The sequence below is a fragment of the Nipponia nippon genome, unplaced genomic scaffold, assembly GCF_047370975.1.
Source record: "Nipponia nippon isolate SJK-2023a ecotype South Korea unplaced genomic scaffold, ASM4737097v1 scaffold_9, whole genome shotgun sequence".
NCBI lineage: Eukaryota > Metazoa > Chordata > Aves > Pelecaniformes > Threskiornithidae > Nipponia > Nipponia nippon.
Window position 1 is genome coordinate 13,456,085 of NW_028262413.1, and position 24,246 is coordinate 13,480,330.

Genomic DNA, 24,246 nt, shown 5'->3' on the forward strand with positions numbered 1-24,246 from the left:
AAAACACATACTGTACCATAAAAGTGAAAAGACTGTGCCAGTCACTTGATAATTTTGCAGTTTGAATGCCTGCGTATCATATTACAGTTTCTCTGCTTCTCTTTGAAATTTTTTTATTTATGGTCATTACTATTCAAACCATATTTAAAAGCCCCATAAATCAACCATCTCAGCAGGCTAAATTGTTCAAAAGGGCAAAATGCTGTTGGCCACTGTGTACATGGGCTGCACGGCAAACTGCATGGCGTTAACATTTGCACAATTACCTGTGGCTTCTGTTACAAGGAGAATGGTGATTGATCCTTGAGTGACTTGCAATTTATCAAAGATTAGATATGATTTCTCCTGTATCTGATTAACCTTCTCTGTAAGATGGCCATCATTTTTGCAATGACAGTGGATTATTCTATACTTGAAAAGACGGGTATCAGCTAGTTGCAATCAATAGCCCACAAAAGGTGACACCTTGAATTCACTGGGTTATCTATAAAGTGTGTCACAAACGGTTCAGTCATTTGTCAAATATACCTGTTTCATTTAAGGCACCTCTGAAAGGGCTTTTATTTTAGTCTGAAATACAAAGAGAGAGAGAAGGGATGTTTGGGTTCTGTAGTGTAATCAGGCACTGTTGCATGCTGCTATAAAGAGCAAGTACAAATTTCTGTGAGTGACAGATTTGATTGTCATTTCGAGACCCCATTACATATGATTTTCTTTTTCACAATTGTATGGAGAGAGCTTGATTTGATAAGATTGCATTGCACTAGGTAAAATGGAGGTTAAAATGAAGTATTGTGCCCTGTTGTTATTTAAGTAACACTTTCTGTACTCTCAGTGGAGCGGATATGTTTTCATATATTTTGTCTTTGAATTTGCTATAATGGTACATCCCTCCCTAGTATCCTGTGAAGCAATTCCATTCTTAATGTGTTTTCAGATTTAAATTAACCTTCATTTATTATTCAGCCACACAAAGAATGCATATTTGAGTATGCAGAAATGCAATGCCTTGATTGACTGCCTGGTCCCTGTCTGGAAGGTGGGAGGCATTAATTCCTGGGAGGGAGACTCTTACATCAAGTTTAGACAGTTTTCAATCTGTGGGAAGCTCTTTTTCAATAGCAATTTAAGAAATATGTTAATAACTTGTACCTACTTGACTGCAGTTCAGCTCTGAATGAAGCTGGGAAGGAAACTGCCATTCTTGGAAGTGGTTCTTCAGCAGCTGCATGGACAGGTTACTTAGGAGTGCAGTCACAAGGAACAACATCTAAACTCTCCTCTTGAAAAAACCTTGCCCACACTAACAGAAAGCAGAGGCTGCCTAAGAGAAAGTGTCTCACACGATGTGCTGAAGCACCTATTTAAAAATAATTGTATGTCCCCCACACCACTGTGGTTCTGATACGGCAAGATTTAAGCCACGTAAACTGCAAGATAAGGATCCTCTTTCAGGATAGCAATTTTAGCATGTCCTAAATGCCCAGCTCAACCGACTGTATTGCTGAATCAGAGTCTCCACTATTCCAGGAAAGGTCAAATGTTCCAGCCCTCCTTTCCTTCATCCCTGTTAAATACATGGCCATGTATCACTGCCTTCCTTGCCAAAGATCGGTGCTGCCTGATTACATGGAAAGATCTAGACCACTAACCACATATATTTCTAAAATCAGAAAAGTGACTTTAGTCCCAAGCCTAAATTCCCTTTTCTAAACTGATAGCGTCCCTTTCACTTTTAATAAGATTACATTTTATTAGGCTGAACTACCATAGTCACACCAGAGGATACTATAAGTGCTGCAAAATTTTCTGTTAAGAAATGTGCCTTATAAGTCAGTTGCTTGTCTTGCGAGAGCATGTGTATAATAGCTGATTATATGGAACAGAAGAGTTATATTGGCATAAGAAAGAGCCACGTGCCTGCTCCCGAAAGCATATATGTGACTCATCATAGCTCAAGTCTGTGACATTGTAAAGGCCAAATATTGTAAATACTTGGCCTTTCCCCATTTCTTTTTAATCTTAATTTTGGCCATGCCCCATAAAGTACTCAAGCAGTCTATTAAGATAGCTGTAGTTTGCTATGCTAATTCATACTATGTGTTTAGTTGTTCACTGGTTATTAATTTCTTCAGTTCAGGGTCATATTTTCCTCTCTTCAGCATTTCTTATAGTGCCTGATGGTGCCCAGAGCACTAAGAGCTCCCAGAAGTTTAGCCAGTCATCAAGTCTCAGATGCTTTTGACTTTATGGTCTTGGATAAATGTTTCATTCACAAATAGAAGAGAAAGAAACATTAGAGCACATTTGAGTATTTATGTATTGGACTTTGATTCTTCGGTTACTCATAGAAAACAGATTATTCTACTTCCAAGATTGATTTTTATTGTCTCGAGACATAATTTGCCTTGAAATCAATACAATAATGTAAAATGTCATTGCAAATAGAGGACATTGATCCGCAATGCATTTATTAACTCCCTCTGATGAAAAACAAAATGAAAACAGTAAACATGCTGGTAGTCCAGAAAAAGAAAAAGTGAGTCCCAAATACTCCAGATACAGCTTATCTACAAGAAAAACCTGTTTTAAAATCTTGTACATTAAATAGTTTATGCAAATAAAAATGTAGCTGGATCTTTAACATTGTAACACTAATGGCTGTTTAAGAGAATTAGGTAATTAGATGGTTAATCAAACTTGAAGCTACTGCTTATCTGCCTAGGCCCACGTAAGGAATATCAGCAACGTGAATGGAAATTCAGCCCAAGGAAAAGCAGCGTTCTGTCCGTTTTCTCTCGCGTCGGATGCAGCCGTGTGTGCTTGGCATCGCTTGCCTTTGTCTTAGCTGCTTGTTTGAAGCATCTGGTAATTGAACATAAACTCTTGCACTTGAGCATTCATGCTTGAACCTGAAATTACCTTGTCATCCACACTGGCTTTCATTAAACAGCTAACAGATGCCCTGGCATGCTCCTATCAAAATACATGATGCAGAGAGTCAGAGCCTCATATGCTGAAATGGCTTTGGTCTATAGGTCTCCTCTTGTCCAGCCTGGAACAAATGTCCTCTTCTCTGCATTCTGCAGCAGCCGCTCTGGCCATTATGGGTCTGAGCTGCTCACTGCTGTTTAGCTCAGACATGCCCTCTGAGTATAATAGGTGGGATACTAATATTTCTTATGTACTTGAAGAAACTGCACATATCCCTCAGTAAAAACAAACATTGTGGGGTTTTTTTTTTCCATTTAAAGAACCAGACCATGTTTCTTCTGTCCGTAAGCAGCTATTACAGTTTTCAGTAGCTGATTTGTGTCCGTTTGCAATACTTTCCCCTCCAAAGCCATGAATATTTACAACAGACTTTTCCTATTTAGGCAAAACAGTAAAGGGGAGAGGGACATGTACTGCAGGCCTTCAATGGAGGATCTTTTACAAAATTTCCATTAGCTTCCATTAACCAAACCTAGCAGCATGGAAGTGCAAACCAATCTTGAATAAAGTGAAATGGGTGAGGCTGGAAGAAGAAAGGAAGGAATAAGTCTTTGCAAGATCTTGGAAAATTTCCCTTATAAGTAGAACAGTCTTGAAGGCACTGTTAAGTTTGAGGGCGGGGGGGATTTCTGATTTCTTCAGTTTTTTACCCTGGATAAATATGTCAAAACCTGAGTATTCCCTCCTCTTCATTCTCCTTTGACCTCCTCCTCTATGCATAAGCATTAAATAAGCATTTAGGTATTAGGTGCACAGGTTTCAGAAACCAGCATTGGAAATGGTGACATTATCTCCTTTTTTTTTAATCTGTCTCTGAGGTGCTGAGTTCCACTGATTTGAGGCCAACAACAGGAGCTGTATCTCCTGAGCATGTTACAGTTCAATCTTTTATTATAGTAAAATACTCTATATTCTTTCAGCAGCCAGGGCTGGCAAAGCATATCTCATTGTTTACTAAGCACTTTGATATCCTTAAATGAAAGGCACTGCAGTTATTAGCATCGCTGAATCCCTTCCCTGCAGAGTGGAGCACACAGCCTCCACAGCTGAGCCAAATTGCAAAGGAGGACGTTTGGAAACGGGATGCCAAGTAGGCATCTAACGCAGACAGGTCTGCCTGTCTCTAGGTGGAAAAAACCCTTTGGTCAGTTGAATCTTGCTGATGGGCACAATATATGTGACATTGCTTCTTGCTTTGCCCTGGTCCTCTTGTATCATTCAAAAGATATTTACATGCACTGGACTGGTCTATTTTTTTTTTTAAATGCATTATCTCTGAGTGTCAATCTCTGATTCATTTTATGTCACTTATGTCGTGCCACTGTAGATTGTGTCCCACTGTGTCATGTCCTCCAGATCAATATGACACAACATAGCACTGCGTGAGCTACAATAAGCAAACGCAGCGATGCAAAGCTGTTTACCCTAAACAAGTAATCCCTCCTAATGGACACCCAATCAATAGAAAATCAGGGTGGGATGGTTTCTTTTCAGATTGGATAATTGTCACTCTCAGATCGTACCTGCGATGTCTGCAGCCTGCTGGTTTGCGGCTCGGAAATGCATCACAGCTTCCCGAAATGAGACGCGAAACACAGGCGGCACTAACAGCTAATGACGGGTTCCCTTTAGCAGGGGACGAGGGACAAAGCAAAGCAATTACAGCTTTCCTACAGATGGGAAGTGCTGCTCAGCTCCGTTTCTTCTAACAAACTGAAAGCTAGCAAGAAAACTTTGTTAAAATCTCTTGTAATGTAAACCAATGACATTAAATCAGTCAGAAATACACCAAATTCTCTGCAATATACTGCAGCAGTAAAACTAAGGGATGTAACGGAGGACAAAAATAGGTAAGAAAAGCTCCGATAGCCTCAGTGCACCCCACTAGGGAAGCCGCGGCCGATGGCGGTGGCATCCCGAGCTGTCCCGGTGTGGCCATGCGGGCTTGCTCCAGCTGAGGACCATCCCCGTGAGCTTTCATACTGCTCAAACCATCTCGGCTCTGACAACAAGCTGCAAGCTGAGCCGCTCCGTGAGCTGCCAGCCTGGCTGGCGTGCAAGGAAAACTGCGTGTAAAACAATAAAGTGCCGTTTCTGTCACACAAAAGGTGTGCTCCTGAAAACGGCCGCATGAAAGGAAGGCTGAGAGGGAGCTTTCCTGCTTCCCTGCACCGTCAGTGACACCTAGAGACAAGGGCTAGCCCGTCTGCAGGCGTGCGTCCCGGCACACGCCCCGAGTTCTGCCCTGCTCCTACCCCCTCAGGGCTGTGCAAGAAAGGTCTCCTCTTTCTCTGCAGCCAAGCCAAGCCCAGGCCAAGGTAAATGCACTCACATCTGCTGCCACTGCATTTGCTATACCTACAGGACACCTACTGAATATGTTTGGATGTACAGTGTAGTTATTTTTTTCCCTGTTTCCTACTTGAGACTAAAAACCAGATTATTTTACCTCCTGATGACAGGGCTTTTCATCCCCTGAGAGTGTTCCTGCTGGCATGCACTACTCACTTATTTCTCCTTTAAAAACTTCTCAATAATGCCAGACGAACTTTCTCAGAAGTGACCTGGAACAATTTTGCTTGCTTTTTTTCTGTTCTTCCTGCAGGAGAGCTGGGAAGTGCCAGGTGCTGCTTCCCTCTGTGGAGGGCTCAGAAACCTGCAGGCAGCTGTAAGGGGTGATGCTACTAATAGAAATTCTTACCCCTTATCTGCAACTGAATCTTTCAGCCTTATTTTTAAAACTATCTCAAAATGCACCAGAGTGCTCCAGAGGTGAATATCACCTCAAAATATCACCAAAATCACATATTTTTTTTTTTTTTAAATTAACTGTCCTTAGCAATAGTGCCCTTACTAACCAAAGACATTTAAGGAAAATCACCTGCACTTAGCAGGGACAGGACAGTAACAGAACATTAAGATCAGCTCTCCCATAGTATCTGTCTCCCTAGACCACCTCTCTTGCCTTGCAAGTGGACAATAAATAAATGAGTAGCTAGCTCAGAAAAAAGCAATAATAGTTTCTTTTATTTTTGACTTGGATGCCCACCAACACGATTTTGGTATCATTAAAGCACTTGCCATAATTTAAAAAGTGCCTGATGTTACAGGTTTTGAAAATGCAAATCTAATAATTTTGATTACCACTTGGCTGCGTATCGCCGAGGTGTGCCTACACTCGGCTGCCCTCAATTGGCTTCGGAATAACATTTTCCATTTGCTGCTCTGCTAGGGCTATTAAAGGGGGGGAGGGGATGATTTTGTTTTTCAGCTTTCCCAGTCCTTGAGAAGAGATGGGTAAGCATTCTCCTTGGGGTGATTTGTAAAGTGCATTGCTGGGGCTTGCGCTCCTGCTGAGCACAGCCTGGGTTAGAGCCCTCCCCGTGCATCGTTTGTCACCAAGCTGTATCAGCCGTTCCCATAACCATGTTCAGCTATTAGATTGCAATGCTTCTTGACATGATTGGATTGAAACCTGGGGGCCTGATTTTCGAGAGGCACCAAGCACTTGCAGTTCCTACACTGTCCACAGGAGCTGTGCTAAGCCTCTCCGGAAAGCAGGTCTTAAGCAAACACCCATGTTTCATTCTTTATATGTTTATAAACTGTATGCATTGCAGCAGGAAGAATTAGATTTATGGTGTGGACTTCTCGCCTCTTGCAGAAAGTGCTGTGGAGGCGAGGGTTAGCTACAACAAAACCTCGGTGCTGACACTTGTTAAGGACCACGGCTTACACAGGTAGTTACTAGATTCATGTAGGAGAGCTCAGGGCTTTGTGGGAGGCACCCATTTCATCTCAGAGTCAAGTCCTTCATAAATATTTCATATGGGCTTTGAGCAGGGCGGAGGATGAATTTCTGATGCTGAAAGGCATTTCAGTAAGTGATTCTGTGCCTGAGCCCCACTGCAGGTGCGGGCATTTCTGTAGCATCCTGAGCTTGGGATGCTCCAGGTCTTCTTGAGTTTCAGTAGTAACAGTCCCAAGTGACTGTAAAATCCTGATACATCAGTTATAATCAAAAACAATGTCATAAGTCTAGGCAAGAATTAAACATTATTTTAGTAACTTGCACTTATACTGCTTTTCTCCTGAGAAACTTAAAATGTTTTATTTTTATTAATTAGTTAAGCCTCATAGCAGCTACTGTGGTTCTGCTAAGAGCTACTCTGTTTTGTTAGAAGTGAAACCAAAATACAGATGCATTAAACTTATTCAAGGTAATACAGCCAAGTGCCTGAGGAATTGATCTGAAGCCTATTCAAGTCAGTGATGAAATCTTTTTCACTACCTTCTGTACACTTTTGGTAAGGTCTTTGAAAACCTAGGAACAGCTTCGCAGTAGTCCTGCCCAGTACATATCTTTGTTGCTGTATCCTTATTATTTTAGCAGAGAATTAAGCAGTCAGCTAATAGTCTCTAGAAGAAGTAGTTAAGGTTTTGGTTTCATATACCAGAGAATGAATAATGCCCACAGTATTTTAGCATGACAGCTGTGCAGAATAGACTTTTGGAATAAGCAAAAATAGCTATCTGTATATAATTTTCAGACTTTTGGTCTCATTGTTAAGCAATATTTTTTCTCCTTTTCATTTCCTCTGAGGCCCTATAGAAAAAACTTACGGCATTTTTGTCAACAGAAATGACAGACAAATGTTAACTTTAGAGGCAGAGGGAATTCACGGGCACAGATGAGGAGCTGAAGTCTGCATAATGTGTCATGGCTCATCTTTCTGTGCCACCATTTTGTTCATACTGTGTGACTAAAGTGAAAAATAGACAATTAAACTAGCAGTAAAGGATCCATGTGAACTCCAGCTGTGAATAAGGGATTAGTCCTGAAGCTCAAGGTGGAGCTGGTACGTGCTGCTGCCCGTATTTAACAGACAGAACTTGCTACATCACAGGTATGCCCAGGTTTTGGGGCTTTCCTTTGCAAATGTCATGTTTAGGACAATGCCCTTTGTCACCTTTCTTCTGCTTCACCTCCCCAAAATATTTGTTCGGTTCTTGCTCACCATAACAGATTTGTTATGCCAGGACCCCTCTCAATCATTTACCAAAGATCAGTGACATCTTGCGTAAGACCACAGAGGTCCTAAAAAGTGAGTCAGTCTGACCTACTGACTGACCCAAATCAGCTGCACGTCAGGCAGAGGAGTTACTGCACCCAGAGCCACATCTTACGGCAAAATTCCTGTCTGACATTACTACAGGACTTGGCTTATTGAGGCAAAGTTTTGATTTCTGTGGTGTGAAAGGTTTGGTTGGTATCAGTCATCATTTATGCTTATTCTTTGTGTGGGCCATCCTCACACAAAGAAAACTACCTGGATTTAAAATGTAAAACCATCCACCAGACAGAGAACCTGGCCAGTATTCTAAACAAACACTGAGTTTTCAATAAACATAACATACAACAATAATGGTAGTCTAATCTTTCCCTTTCCAGGTCCAAGCAGGTATCACTTAGTTTTTAATGTATATCCTTCTTCATTCCAGTTTTGGAGATTTTACATTGAGAGTATTTTCTCAAGGCAGCATTTAATATAAGAACAACATAACAGACTTTTTTATAACCATGGTGACCAAATTATGACTGTGAAACAAATTTTTGGAGTAAGAAGATTCAACTAAAATAATCTCTGTTCTCCACGCTCTTTCAAAAATTTTAACTCAGCCTTTCAGATCTGCTACACTCTTTTCCAGCCTTTTCTCCTTGCTCATCTGGATTGTGGCTAGAAGAAGATTCTGGAGGATTTATTAATGGTGTTTCAGTCTAATGAAAAGAGAAAGGTATTGGAGGATAAAATCAAAGATGTGATAGTTCACTCGTTGCATTAAGGATCTTCCTAAGTGATCACTGCAAATTTTTCAAGTTCTGGTGGCAATGCTGCGGTTGTGGTAGGCTGCTTAGGATCTTTTTCAGCTCTACATCCCTCTCCATTTCTCAGGAGGAGAGGATTAATGCTTTTGTTCCCCCTTTGTTTTCTGTGTTGTTTGCAGATCCAACCCGGGTTATGGTGTCACCTTTCAGCATGGATGTCACTGTTGGAGAAAGCATTGTCTTGCCTTGTCAGGTATCTCATGATCACTCCCTAGATATCATGTTTACCTGGTCATTTAATGGACACCTGATAGACTTTGAAAAAGATGGGGATCATTTTGAAAGAGTTGGAGGGGTAAGTATTAATACTAAAGCAATCTCCTCACAATAATAAAAGTAGGTAACATAGAAAAGGAATGGATTTGACTAACTTCATAGTAGGAGGCATTGTCTTGTATCTTGTAGACTGAGAAGGTGAACGTTGCCAGTATACTACTTTGTTATAGTTGGTGTAGAATTGTTACAATTGCTTAATGACATGACTTAAATCTGCTCACATAAATGATGCGTTCACATTGCAGTGGGATGTATGTCAGAAGACCTACAATATGTTTTCTCATTGCAAAAAACTGCCTTCTCATTCAAGGAAGAAGTCCATAGTAGTTTTTCTCTGACTGTAACAGTAAAAGAAATGTAAAACATAACAATTGTAGAACTCTGTAATTATACAGACAATAGCGGGAAATCAGACAATACTCTCAAATTTCTTCAGGCAGTGTTTGTTGGCATGTTTATCTGTCTCCATCTGTGTCCTTCTCTTGTGACCACAGGCTTAGAATAAGTTATTTTTCCTCTACACAAAAGAATCATAGAATCATAGAATCACAGAATCGTTAAGGTTGGAAAAGACCCTTAAGATCATTGCGTCCAACTGTTAACCTATCACTGCCAAGTCTTCACTATACCATGTCCTCGAGCACCACATCTGTCCATTCTTTAAATACCTCCAGGGATGGAGACTCAACCACTTCCCTGGGCAGCCTGTTCCACTGCTTGACCACCCTTTCGGTGAAGAAGTTTTTCCTAATATCTAACCTAAACTTCCCCTGGCGCAGCTTGAGGCCGTTTCCTCTCATCCTATCACTCATTACTAGGGAGAAGAGACCGACCCCCACCTCGCTGCAACCTCCTTTCAGGTACTTGTAGAGAGCAATAAGGTCTCCCCTCAGCCTCCTCTTCTCCAGGCTAAACAACCCCAGTTCCTTCAGCCGCTCCTCGGAAGACTTGTGCTCCAGACCCCTCACCAGCTTCGTTGCCCTTCTTTGGACACTCTCCAGCACCTCGATGTCCTTCTTGTAGTGAGGGGCCCAAAACTGAACACAGTACTCAAGGTGTGACCTCAACAATGCTGAGTACAGGGGCACTATCACCTCCCTGGTCCTGCTGGCCACACTATTCTTGATACAGGCCAGGATGCCATTGGCCCTCTTGGCCACCTGAGCACACTGCTGGCTCATGTTTAGGCAGCTGTCAACCAACACCCCCAGGTCCTTTTCCACCAGACAGCTCTGCAGCCACTCCTCCCCCAGCCTGTAGCGTTGCATGGGGTTGTTGTGACCGAAGTGCAGGACCCAGCACTTAGCATAGTATTACAACAAAGAACTTGCATAGTATTACAACCATCACCAACCGGCAGAGATGACATTTCTTTTCAGTGTTACCTGTGCACGTTTCCTGGCAATGTCACACTGGTATCTTATAGAATCATAGAATCTTTAAGGTTGGAAAAGACCCTTAAGATCATTGAGTCCAACCATTAACCTAGCACTGCCAGGTCCACCACTAAACCATGTCCTCTTTGGGTTGTTTGTTTGTTTATGGGAAACCCAGTCAGTACCCACTGACAACGCAAACTTTTGCAATGTCCAGAGAATTGTTTATTTGAAGGCTGAAAAGTCCATGTTCATGGAAATCCGATAGCTAGGAGAAGAGTCAGGTGTGAAATGATGGTTAGACTGCCCATTAAATACAGCCCTGGCCACCACAGTCGCTCAAGACCATGATCAAGTGGCAGGTGCAGGGAAGAAAAGGTAGCGAAGGTAGGAATTATTTTCCTTTGTTAGGAGAGGAGAAAATCTGCTTGGGTTATTTGCTATTTTCTGCCTCTCCAGGAAGGTTTAGGACTGGAGAGCCTGCAGCAAGGTAAGGGTGCACATGATGGTCCTTCCCTGCTTGATTTGCTCTGCTTTTACCTCAGTTGAAACAGGCAGGTTGTTTCAGCTTTTCTAGTAGTTTTAGATTTCCTGATGATGTTGTGGCATGAATTTTGGGAATCAGAGAGGGTCAGTGCTATAGGAGGTACCTCAGGACACCGTCTACTAGAAAGGAGGTTCACACAAGGAGGTAGCACATCTGTCAGACCTGCCATACCTTCTCATGCCAGTCTCCTGACTAAAAATAATTTCCAAATAATTTTTACTAAAAGAGGAGCAGCAATTTCACAGGCTATGTCTGAAAGATGGATAAAAAGCTTGCTTTCCTTTGTAACCATAACGTTTTCCTTCGCAGTTCAGATTTCATCTGATCTAGCCTGTTGCGTATTAGGCAGGACTTGGGGAGTTTAATTTCTAACTTATTTGCAATTTTAAAATGTTTTCTCATCCTTCCTGATGAATTTTTTTCCACTTTTGTTGGGTGAAGGTAGCAAGAAAAAGAAGGAAAGAAATGCAACAGATTTTTGGCAGAGGTAGAAAACTGGAAAGGGTTTTGCATGTTGCTCTAAGGGAGTTTTTACAGAGACACGTGCTCTGCTGGGTTTCAGGCAGACTAGCAGTCCGTGTTTACATTTGTCAGGAGTGAAATTGAATGCTGAAAGGAAAAGGAAATACAATTTACAAGCCTTGCTGTTATCCCTAAAAAAATCATTAAAAGATGCACTTAAAGATTGATGCCTAGGGCGCACATCAGCAGCGACAGCTCTTCCTGTTGACTGCGCCTGATTGGCCTGCAAAGCTAAAATTACAAACTTTATTAATATTCTTCAGTCAGAAAGCCACAATCACAAGGTTACCCTGAGATTTCTAATGTATCGAATGCTTTGTGTCTGGAGAAAAATTTAGAGTTTTCAGCTTCCTATACATACAGAAACCTAATTAGTTCTATTCAACAGTTAATCAGACATGCACTTGGCGTTTGGAAAACAAATTACCGCTGTTAGGTGATGCAAGATTTCCTCAGAGACTGCTGTTCTCATGATCTTTAGCACAAAAACACCAGGCAATCAAAATGCTGGCTGTAATGCAAAGCTGTGAAACTATTGCAGATGTCTCATAATTTGGGCTGGTTTTCACTTACAAAATAGATGTAGACACAACTTGGACATCTGAATACCAGAGAGGCTATAAATTGCATATCCAGAGAGATAAAGGAGGAATCAGAGCAAACCTGCCTTCCATAAGCTTTGTCACATTGTTTTAATGGGGAAACTGCTTAACAGACCCAAACCCGGCTCCCCTGCCCCTTGTAGGAGCCATAATTTTAGAAACACTCCCGCTCTTATCTTCAAGGCAGACTCACATAATTTTAATAGGCCACGGCTTGCATTACTAATGTTTTCATCAGCCAGTGTAAAGTAAATCCATTAGTCACAGTGTCCTTCATGTGATAATGATGTTTAGCGCTCATTAAAAAGTAATTGTAACCACTTTTTCCTACTTTATCAGCAGGATTCAGCTGGTGATTTGATGATCAGAAGCATCCAGCTGAAGCATGCTGGGAAATACGTCTGCATGGTGCAAACAAGTGTGGACAAGCTATCGGCTGCTGCAGACCTGATTGTAAGAGGTATTTGAATTTTGTTACTGTTGTTGTTGTAAAAATTCTTTTTTTTTTTCCTATCTTCTGCTGCTGGTAAGACAATTCCTGGGCTCGGAGACATTCATTGGGATCCCAGCATCTTGCAGCTGATCTAAGAAATAAGCTCTAAGTACACACTGTGGTTCACAATATGTTTTCAAACAGTGCATATAAAGATTCTTTCATATATACATACTCATTCAACAGACACACAGCACAGATAAACACAGTAGTACACGTTCGTGTCCTGAATGCAAAATGTGCGCCGAGCTCATTTATTTGATGAACTGTGCAGCAGAAACAGTATCCAGCTTATTCACTGTATTTCTGCCCAGCAATATTGTTCCATTTCTGGAATAAACATGATTTAGTAACTTCACTGATATTTCAAAATCTATTCATTACCATACACAGGTGATCTGTACATACAGGTAAGTATGACTTTAACAGAGATGCAATTAGTTAACCTGAGTCTGGATCCTTACAATAAATATGATGTGTATTTTCCTGCTTGTTAGCTTTGAGGAAAGCAAACTTTGGTGCTGCTCTGTACCTGCTACCCTCAGTTCCTGTAGACCCCAGCAAAATCATAGTTTGCACGTTCTCCATGTAAGATAAGTTCTCAGGCAACTCAGTGAAAGGAGGAGAGCATGAAAAAGAAGTAAGAAATTCCCTCTTTATTAAAGCTGTGCCAGAGTAAAAATGTGCGAGATTAGGCCCTGAACTTCCATTGAGAAATGTGCCCTTGTCTATAGCTGGGCATTTCTGTTATCCTCATAACATTGTTATGCTTTTTACCATGTTTCTCCCGTAGGAGTATGAACGCAGACGTGTTGTACAAAGAGCTGGGCCCTGGAGGCAGCGGAGCGACTGCTTTCCGCCCCAGGAGGTTGCTCCCCATTACACCGACTCTTGGGTTTTTGCTGCAGCATGATTTCAGATGGGTTTTTTTGGTTTGTTTTGCACAAATATTTCAAAACAGCCTGCTGATGAGCACCTCAGTTAGGTAATTTCCTTAGTGCTGGCTCTGTAAACAAACAGGAGGAACATTAAATTCTCACAACAAAATGACCCTTGATGATGGTAAGAATACTGATCTTGTCACTCCCTAAAAACATCAACGGGGACGTCTCTGTCGAGGACAGTGGTTCCACAGCTGCGTTGAGAGTTATGCTGTACCGTCTCACCGACTGCATAAAAATTGGGAAATATCCCTGGGCTGTGAGAGTGGAGGGGGAGGTGAATAGCTGGCGCATAAAGAGAGCCCTCAGAATAATTTTCAGAAGTTTTTTAAATATTGGAGTTATGTCAAAATAATAAGAGATTAGATACTAGAAAAAAGATCAATGGTTTATGTCAGGGAATATTGAACAAGAGCATACAGAAGTAACCCTTGGCACTGGTACACACGGATCAGCCCACTTGTTCAGGATGGGATTTTTTCACGCCTTCAGAACAGGAGAAGCACGTGTCTGTCAGCAGCACAAAAATATTTGGTAAATCAGTAACTGATAATTTTTCCCTCTCTTGCCCTACCGTAGCCTGCACCCTGTGAAGAAGTATATTCTGAAATGCTGGGAATAACCGTGGTTATTCCAAGAGATGAAGTGAAGACAGTCTGTTTCAGCCTCTGCCAAGCAGTAGGAGTAATTTGTGACAGATCCAATCAAATTTCATTTCCCTGGTGTAACTTGCGGTGGGGGACCGAAGGAGCTGACTGCTTCATGCAGCTGTGTTGCGTGGCTACTCCCCCCAGCAAAACAATTTAAAGTTCTAATTTCTGAGAAATTAAATCTGGCTAAACCTGCTGAAACTTTCATTTTAAAGACAGGATATTGGAAGGTTTCAGGGTATTTTAGATATTTAAACACGTCCAGCTTTCTGAATATCATATAAGAATAATTTTAGTCCAAAGAGTGAATTGCAAGAGGAGAGTTTGCTTGAGATGGTGCTTTCAGCGAGAGACTTCACCTCAGGTACCGCTACTGACAGCAGTGGCCATACGATACAGGAGAGATGTCCTCTCTCTGATCAATATGTCCTACAGTGCTTTACTTGGTTAAAAGAAACTCAGTAGTGAAACAGAAAATACTGGTCTACACTCGGACACGATGCTGATTATAGGCAGGTCCTTTGTTCTTCACCAGCCTCTGGGTGCACCCAAGCTGCAGCACAAAATCATACTTGTACATAGGCCAGTCCTGAAGCAGCAGATGTGAGATGGCAGAGCTGATCCTGAGTGCTGCAGCAAGTGTCCTGCTGCTCTGTTGGGCAGCTCAGGCGTGCTGCGGGGCTCGGCAGTGCTGCTCACACGGCACATGGGGGCTGTGGGTGAAGCTGGTGATCTGTGTGTTTGCCTATTCCCCCATGCCTCCCAATCTCATCTAGGCAACGAGAGCTGCTGAACCACAGCTGGGGCTGCAGTTAACTCCTCCGCAGGGACTCAATTACCTCTGTCCTGAGTAAGGGAAGAAGACCAGAACGCTCCTTCCTCAAGTCACCACAAAGCTCCAAGCACCCCTCTCCTGTAATCCTTCCAACAGGTCCCCCAGGTCCACCAGAAGCTGTGACAATAGATGAAATCACTGACACCACCGCTCAGCTGTCCTGGAGGCCAGGAGCAGACAACCACAGCCCGATTACAATGTATGTTGTACAAGCAAGGACCCCCTTCTCAGTCGGATGGCAAGCGGTGAGCACAGGTAGGTCCATCGCCTGGCCCCCAAAGAACTCTACCGATGGAAAATGCATCCATCAGGACCCACACACAGGCTGAGTGGAGCAGCTCTGCACCCTGAAGTGAAAAGTAATTTCACTGGCTGCAGAGCACTGGTCTTATTAACTAGTTTCAAGTTTGGCAACCCAAAGATTTAGGGTCCAGTCAGTGCTATTACTCATCTATTTTTCTCATGAAGGTTTAAGAGGAAACAGAATGAATTCCTATCTTTTGTTGCCGCACTGGAGATATACAACAGTAATTGTGGTCTATAAAGACATCCCTCAGGGACAGGCCGTGTCATCTGGCCTATCTTTAAGTAGAATTATTTTCCTGATAGAGGGAAAAATCCCATGATGTAATTGCTCATTCCGTCAGAGGTTAATTTTGTTCCAGTAGCCATTAAATAGAGGGAACACTGTGTTTTAAAAAGAGAAAAATAATAACCCTTTAAACCTGTTTTCAAAAAGTGGCAATTTAGGAGAAACTCTTTAATAGCAGCAATTGCTGTGCTAAAAGCACAATGTTTTAATGTCGCCTCTTTTCCTTCTTTGCAGTTAGCAAAATGTTAGAAAAATCACGTCAATCCTTATTCACTTTGTATTTACATTAATCCCTCACTTTTAAGGGTATCAGATAATGACCTTTTCTCAGCAGTCTAATACTTTTAGTGGTTTTCGTTGCACTCCTGACTTGTGGCTGTCTCCTAGTTCCAGAGATCATCGATGGCAGGACGTTCACAGCGACAGTGGTGGGTTTAAACCCTTGGGTCGAGTATGAATTTCGAGTAGTGGCTGCCAACCTGATTGGGATTGGAGAACCCAGCAGACCTTCAGAGAAAAGAAGAACGGAAGAAGCTCGTAAGTAGTGGTGGGCAGGAGTGAGTTAAGTCTTGTCAAATAAGTGGTCGTCAGTGCTAACAGGTGTGTTGCCCTGGAGGAAGCTGAGGAATGCTTTCTGCGCCCATTACTCTCCTCCCTCGTGGCATGTTATTTGTGTGCACAGAACAGGCAGTAGAAGTTGTGGAGCTCCTGATGGGCTCTTTTGCTCACTCCGTGACTCCTGGATGTATAGGAAGACTTCATCCCCTTTTCCTGCAGAGAGCAATGATTTTCCAAAAAAAACAGGTATTTGGGCAGGTTTTTTTGGAAAATACTGCCCAGTATCCATTGATGAAAGAGATGAACTCTGAGAGAAGTCCCTCTGGTTTCCCATGATTAATGTGATGGAAACTCTGGAGCACAGACTACAGCACCTTGAGAGCAGGAGTTTGAGCTTCACAGCTAGAGAGTCGGCAGGCCCTTGGTGCTGGTGGCTTCTGTGGTTCGCAGAATAACTTGGACCTCACCCTGTGGGCCATAAGCGTTAGAGCAACCACCCTGGGCTGCCCTATGGGTTGGATCATTTCATAGGCTTACTGAAGGTCTGTCTTCTGTGACCCTGTCCCGGCCATGCCGCTGCCTCATGGAACCACACTGCATCTTCAGGCTGCTGCAGGCAGAGCTTAGCGGTGATCTTCAGTAGTGCCTGTGATCAGGGATTTCAGCACACGCTGCAAGCCTTGAGAGCTTTAATGCTCCTTGATGTTGTCGCTGTCTTTTGATCTGGCAGAAAGAGGTCACGGCAAGAAGCAGGCTCGGTGTGGTGGCTGCAGGGCTTTGTGCCTCGGTTATGGGAAACCCCTGGTACGCGGCTCCTCTGTTCTGTAATGGAACAGAATATGAAATATGAAAAGAAATAAAAACCCTTTTTTATGGAAGATAAATGTTTAAACTAAACAATTAGTGACTGAATACACAAGTTAATTGACATACTTTTAATATACTATTATTGACATACTTTTAATGTGCTGTTTGCCATGGCAAATTAGTCATTTCCTAATAGCGTTTCTGGTACCCAGCAGGGAAAGGCCAGCATAGTCCTGTTGCTGTGTAGGTCTGTTTCATTTCAACGCGTTTTTCTGGTTTCAAAGTCACCATGTGCATCCTCCACCTCTTTTTTTGCAGTTCCTGAAGTGACCCCAGCTAACGTCAGTGGTGGCGGAGGGAGCAAGTCTGAGCTGGTCATTACTTGGGAGGTAAGTGGAGTCCAAACCGAGAGGAAAATTAATACAGTCCTGATCGAGATGTGCCCTTTCACCCCAGATCCCAGTGAAACTTTTGTAGATTTCAAATGGTTTGCGGTAAAAAAGCCCAGAGTCTGTGATAAAATAGCCCAGCTATTAAAATTGAGCTACACCCCGTCCCCCACCTCAGGCCCCTGTGCAAGGAAGCCAGGAGAGAAGTGCTGTGCAGGGGACCGCAGGGAACGGGCTGCGCGTCGCTGCTTCAACACGAGCTCAGCTTCCCCTGACTCTCAGCACATCCGTACGCATACGGCAAAATGTGGATGGGCAGAAACCACCTGAGGGATAAATGAGAGTTTGTGAAGCCAGGCTTGGCATATCCTGACCTGGTTGAGAATTGTGGCTGGCTCCTAGCCTTCAGCCCTTATCCCTGCACTGGATTATATGGCAGCAAATAGTTAAGAGTTAGCACAACACATTGCATGCTGGCTTTCGTTGCTGCTAATGAAAACCAGCAAGAGGGGATACAGAGATGAAAAATGTTTAATATTCCTTAAGGCAGTCAGGGTCAGAACTTTAGTCATTTGTCTGCTCATATTTTCATGTTATGATGCGATGCAGCTGGCATATTTTTCCTAATAATGAACTTCACCAGACATGCTAACACTTCCACTTAGCACTATTTCTGACCAAGCTGGCAGAATGAATCACCAGAGATATTTTTAAGGTTATTAAAAAACTATAAATGGGGTTTTGTCCTTACCACACAGCTCAATGTGCTAAATTTCCTCCTCCATTGGACTAATTAGCTACGCCGTGTCTCCTAAAGATACTGCAATATGTTTCAAAAACACACATGGCAAGAACATCAGCCGTGACTTTGAGTCGTAATTTGCACAAAATATAATTTGTATTTTGATAGAACAGTCAGTTTACTCTTTTAAATGTCTAGAGGCCTTTTCTTTATGGTCTGGTGTATTTTTTGAGCCTTACAATACAGAGTAAGAAGCAGACACCAAAAGTAACCCCTGCACGTGCTTAAGCACCATGGACATCTGTGGGAGAGTGGCCCATAATTACAGATTATTTTAATACATTGAAGCTTTGGCTTTTGATGCAGCTTTTAGGGGCCTGCAGGCCTGAGAGTAGGAAGTGTCAGTGTGTCCAGAAGTGACCTGGAGGTGACAGGTTGTTTCTTCTAGCTGTTACCTAGCCCTTCCCTGCCCTTCTCCATCACGTTTGTGACAAGTGGCTCCACGCCATCGCAGTCTCTAACAGGTCACATCATACGGGATGTGGATGGTTGGCTGACCTGATCTGTGTCACTGAGTAGCAACAGGCCAGCGAGGGACCACCCGTCCCACGCTGGCTGGGACATTGCCAGGATATGTTCTTCAGGGCTTCACGTGCAATTCCAAAGACGTGAGAGCAGCTGCCCGTGTATTGGGAAAGCAGGAACCATGTTCTTGGTTCACCCCACCAAACTTCAGCCTCTTAGTCACTGCAGTGCCTAAAATCACTCACATCGTTACTGGAGGCTCCGTCTAGTCAGTGAAGGAACGTAGGCGCCTATGAAGATGAATTAAGTCTTAGGCGAAGCGTCTTCTGGAGATGCTGCTTTCCCCACCTTCACTACAGGGAGCTCACGGAGCCACAAGACTCTAGCACAGTCAGGATGGGATGAATTCAGGTTAGGTGTGAAGTAGGGCTCCAGCCACCTCCCATCTCTAATGCTCTATTTGGGACAGTAGCTTTAGAAGGACCAAGAGCAATAGCCAGCATGCAGACAGAGAGATAAATGCATGCCATTGCTGAAAGCGCCGTTTCTCCCGCGATCTGCCTGCCCACAGACTGTGCCTGAGGAGCTGCAGAATGGAGGTGGCTTCGGGTACGTGGTGGCCTTCCGCCCCTTCGGCACCGTCAGCTGGATGCAGACTGTTGTGGCCTCCCCAGACGCCGCCAGATACGTCTTCCGCAACGAGACCTTGCCGCCCTTCTCCCCCTATGAAGTTAAAGTGGGGGTGTACAACAACAAGGGAGAAGGGTCATTCAGCCCCGTGACAGTCGTCTACTCGGCAGAGGAAGGTAGAGCCAGGAGCCCACCCCACCGCCTCTCCCTCCTCCCTGCCGGTGGACGCGGGGAGGTTGACTGGGTCTGAAAGGGTTTCGTATCCACCTTGACATATTCTTTGATACCTAATCCTTGCTCTGATTTATAATAAATGGCGAGCCATGATTAATTCTTTTGATAGTCATTAAAATAACATTAATCGTAATGAAATCTTTTGATATTAATGGAAAAGTAATATGTAATCTGGAAAGAATTCCGCTGAGATTTAGTATGAATTAATGTCCACTGATTAGAAAATGTTCCCTCTTGTCCTAATTACAGTACATGGTATCCCGGGTTGAGTTTCGTAATGACATCTTATTATTTCTTAGGCAGAGGAGCAGTGCCGTCTGGCACAGGCTGACAGGCCGTCGTTTTGAAATGTGGAAGTTTGTTTTGGTGGCATGACTCTTTTCTTGTGCAATGAAGAAAATAAATCCCTTGAAGTTTGGGACTAGTTGAACATAAAATTGAAAACTCTTAATTTTATTTTTAACTCCTCTACCCAGAGCCAACGAGAGCCCCAACCACTGTTTTGGCCAGAAGTCTTTCCGCCTCAGACGTTGAAGTTTCTTGGGCTCCCCCTCAGGAGAACCAGCACAAAGGAAGAATACAGGGATATGAGGTACAGAAACACAATGCAGCATCCTTCCAGTACTAAGCATTGAGGAGGCGCGGAGATGCACCACGGGCGGTCATTGCGGTGCTGCTCCTGCCTGCCATGGGGCGGGTGGGTTCCTGTGATGTATTTACTTCCTTTTGTCTCTTCAGTACACGGAGATTTCTGTCACACAGTAAACAATTATACATCTTTCTGTGTGTGATCTGGCTGAAAATGGAGAGCAGAGCTTGCTGCGGGAACCTGCATGAATGTGCTTCCATGGCCCGGCAGCCTCTGAGGTCCTGGGGAAGGAGTGGTGGAGCCGGGCGGGTTTCTAGCAAGGAACAAGAAGGGGTTGTAACAGGCTGCAGCATCTGTCCCTGTGGCACTTGCACTTTGGGCAGAAGTGCCAGAGTTAGCGCTGGAAAGGACCGGGTGCTGCCAGCCTGTAGCCGGAGGTAAACATGTACCTGCTCTGCTTCTCAGGTCAGGTGTTGGAGACATGACGAAAAGGAAGAAAATGCGAAAAGAATTCGAACAGTTGGCAATCAAACATCTACAAAAGTCAGCAACCTGAGAGGCAACGCACTGTATCACTTGGCAGTCAGGGCGTACAACACGGCTGGGACCGGCCCCTCCAGTGCCGCAGTCAACGTCACAACCAAAAAGCCACGTGAGTGTTTGTGAGCGCGGTGGGCTCTTGCCTGGGAGGGTTTCTGCCAGCGCTCCCCTTTCTCGTTTTCAAGCTTTCTCGAGTCTGAAGGAGCTGTCAGACTTTTCTTTGCCAGGTTTTTGTGCAGAAGACTTACCAGCCTTTTTTTTTTTTTTTTGTAAGGCTCTTCCCCACGTTAAGTAAGCAGAGCATGCAAAACTGAAATCACAGCTGTGCAGGAAAATTAAATATTTATCTCATCGTTCAAGAGGGCTTTTTTCTTCTGGTCTCAGGCATGTTAAGCAACTGACTGAATCCTTTTTTCATTTAGAGTACTGTGTTGTGTCACATCTCCTGTGACCTTGAGGACACAGATCAGTGAAACAGCTCATTAGCTTTCCAGAGCAATAGGACTCCGGGCACGCTCAGCTGTGGTGGTAGAAGCCTCATTGCTACTGGGAGGGATCCAACTGGGAAACGGTGTTCTTTAGTAGTTCTTTAGTAATACAGTGCTGTGTGTATTTTGGTATAGCACCGAGTCAGCCCCCCGGGAACATCATATGGAATTCATCCGACTCCAAGATCATACTGAACTGGGACCAAGTGAAAGCGCTGGACAACGAGTCAGAAGTGAGAGGCTACAAAGTGAGTATTTTGTCAGCACAGGCAACTGGACAACACTGCCCTGCACCACCTCCCTCACCACCCCCTGCTCCCGCAGAAAATCCTCACTAAGCTTCACTGTCGCTGGATTCTGGTATTGGGTTATAGGGAACATTTCCATGAATCCACTGTCAAGCTGGGGTTTATAGTAAGACCAGGCAAGGTGTTTTTCATGGTACCTGCATGGTTTTCCTGGTTAGAACTGGAGCATTCCTCCAGAAACAGAAGCCATACCTGCGTAGAGTGAGCTACTTGCCCTCGCCCCAGTGATGCTCACCCCTGCGAGCACTCATGCAGGTCCCAGCCCGTGGACCTTCACCTGCTCCTTCCCTCTGAAGCTCCCACCTGCAGGACTGCTTTCCTGCCTTTGGTGGAAACCTTCCAAAGGCTGTAGTTGACTCCTTAATTGCAGATAAATAAAATGCTTTTTTAATAGCTCCCATTTTCTTCAGAAAACAAAGCCAAAAGGAAAAGAAAGAGAATCCTCATTAGTAGCAGTTTTAGTAGGGTATAATTTAACTAGAGAGAAATCTTGGGAAGCATTCAGCTCTATCACCTTACACAAGGGTTTAATTTGGCCCGAAGAAGACATCGGTGTGCAATTGCCAGCCGTTGCCTTGAGGGTTGAGTTGTGCAAACGTTTTCCACCAGAGCTTGAAACGATGAAGAACCTGGACATGCTTCGTATTTTGTTCACAATCTGGAATGCCGCCGGCAGCAGCTTTGAGAGCCTGTGCCAGCTCTCCTGAATTTCTGCACTAACTTTTAAGTATCTTTGGTGCACTGTATCGGATTATCAAAAATAAGTACTTCCTCAGGGTTTTTAGTCAAAACGTCAGATGGAACCTCAGCAGTTTGGACCAACTTTTCACTACATATTTTAGGTTTGAAAATCAAATTAAGAAGTCAATTGAAAGAGGGTGAGAGAGACTCATCACCCTGAAAAAGCAAACTCCCATCTATTGAGTTTCTAAAAAGTCCTCTTTTAACTTACTGTTAGAATAACACAGACTGATTTCTTTCTTGAATCATAGCAAAACATTTCCCATTTTTCTTATTTTTCCTGGAAATCGTATATTTCATATCACGATTTATGATCAAAATTAGTAGAATTCCCATGTCTTAGAAGTAATACCAAAAAGCCAGTTATTCTGGGAAGCCATTTGTGGCACTGCATCAAATACCCCCCAGTCAGTTTCCTGAAGAAACATAAGAAGAAGTTCTGGCCTCTCTACATAAGCCTTGGGATTTCTTTTAGCTTGATCAAGCTAAAGATTTCGCTGAGGGGCTCTGCCAGGTACCGGGGCTGCGTTTCATGCTGCACATCAGCATCAATCCTCCTCCCAGCATCACCTCCCCATCCAGGTATCGTCACCGCTGTGCTGGTGTGGGTGCCCAGCAAAAACCCCTGTGGGGGTCTGAATGGCCCCTCTGTGACCAGACCGTGTGTCTGAGCATCAGAGGCAGGAAAAGAGCAGCAGCAAATCTGGACGCCCTTAGGGCAGCAGGCATCTCTGCCGTTTCTGCCTCCTCTTCTCTCTCCCTTTTCGCTGCAGGTTTTGTACAGGTGGAACAGGCAGAGCAGCACGTCCGTCATAGAAACAAATAAAACCTCCGTGGAGCTCTCCCTGCCATTCAACGAGGACTACATCATAGAGATAAAGCCGTTCAGCGACGGGGGCGACGGCAGCAGCAGTGAACAAATCCGAATTCCAAAGATATCAAGTAAGGATAGGAGGAACCGGGGTCAGTGCCTGTTTCTGCTGCCACCAAGCCGCGGGGAGCCAGCGTCCCCAGCCCCTCTCCTCCTCACCCACTGGCGGGGCAGATCTGCTTCACCCCGGTCACTACAAACAGGGCAAAACCGGAGCCTTGAGGCTGAGCAGGGGCAGGCTGTAGGTCTGGCCGTTTCCCAGGCAGGGAGCTGAAACCCAGACTTACCTGGGACTAGCAGTCATTCCAGCCCACATTTCTGATTTCATCCCGAGTCAAGATAAAACCATAAGAAACGCCATCATAAGTAGTTATATTTGTATTTAAGATTTCTAGACACTTTCCACTCTCTTACTTCCATGCTTATATATATGTTGAATATATTGTTTCACTGCAATTCACTATAACAAAATACAAAATGCGGTGTTCAGAGGCTTTTAAATTTATAAGGCTACTGTATAGCCATATTCCATTGTGTGTTGGATGCATAAATATTTATTTAGGGAAATGAGGTTGTGTAGAAGAACAAACAGAAAAAAAGAGTATTTTATTACACAACATTGCTTTTGCAAAATCTCCGTGTCCCATCTTCCATTAATAATGCCACGGTTTATATGCTGCATTAAATCAGGAGCCTCTGCAATGCAGGAATATGGCATTAAAATTACAGCAATGTGAAAAACCCTGGGTGAGATCAGAATTATTTCCACCATAGTTGTACACTGTGGCTATATAAACCATACAGAAGAATTTAATCAGCAGACACAGGAGAGCAGGAACACATGCCAGTTCCTATTTGTCTCAACACAGTGGGCCACGGAGCAGGTATGCAGCTCCTCCAGGACGTGGATCGTGCCAGGCTGGTGCCACAAGTAACAGCTTGAATATAGTACAAATGTAAAAAAAAAAAAACTAATAAGTAAAGAGGCCATGAAGTAATACGATTGTGAAAGTAGCCTCAACGCAAGAGCGGCAGGAATAGAAGTTAAACCAAAAACTCAGTTAGGGGGGTGAAACGCAGTATAAACGGGAGCAGAAGGAGGGGGCTGC

The 24,246-nt window shown here is 43.7% G+C and overlaps 1 protein-coding gene across 7 annotated transcripts in view; it reads left to right on the forward strand.

Annotated features, from left to right (window-relative positions):
* Positions 1 to 24,246, forward strand: part of LOC104016941 (contactin-4) — a 353,560-nt gene that overhangs the window by 327,289 nt on the left and 2,025 nt on the right. For 6 of the 7 annotated variants that reach the window (XM_087743644.1, XM_087743647.1, XM_087743645.1 and 3 more), the window contains 10 exons: positions 9,001 to 9,176; positions 12,544 to 12,664; positions 15,220 to 15,378; positions 16,103 to 16,252; positions 17,399 to 17,469; positions 19,308 to 19,542; positions 20,077 to 20,192; positions 20,655 to 20,841; positions 21,353 to 21,465; positions 23,040 to 23,208. In XM_087743644.1, coding sequence (XP_087599770.1) covers positions 9,001 to 9,176; positions 12,544 to 12,664; positions 15,220 to 15,378; positions 16,103 to 16,252; positions 17,399 to 17,469; positions 19,308 to 19,542; positions 20,077 to 20,192; positions 20,655 to 20,841; positions 21,353 to 21,465; positions 23,040 to 23,208 — 1,497 coding nt within the window. The remainder of the gene's footprint in view (positions 1 to 9,000; positions 9,177 to 12,543; positions 12,665 to 15,219; positions 15,379 to 16,102; positions 16,253 to 17,398; positions 17,470 to 19,307; positions 19,543 to 20,076; positions 20,193 to 20,654; positions 20,842 to 21,352; positions 21,466 to 23,039; positions 23,209 to 24,246) is intronic. The other variant, XM_087743651.1, reaches the window with a different exon arrangement.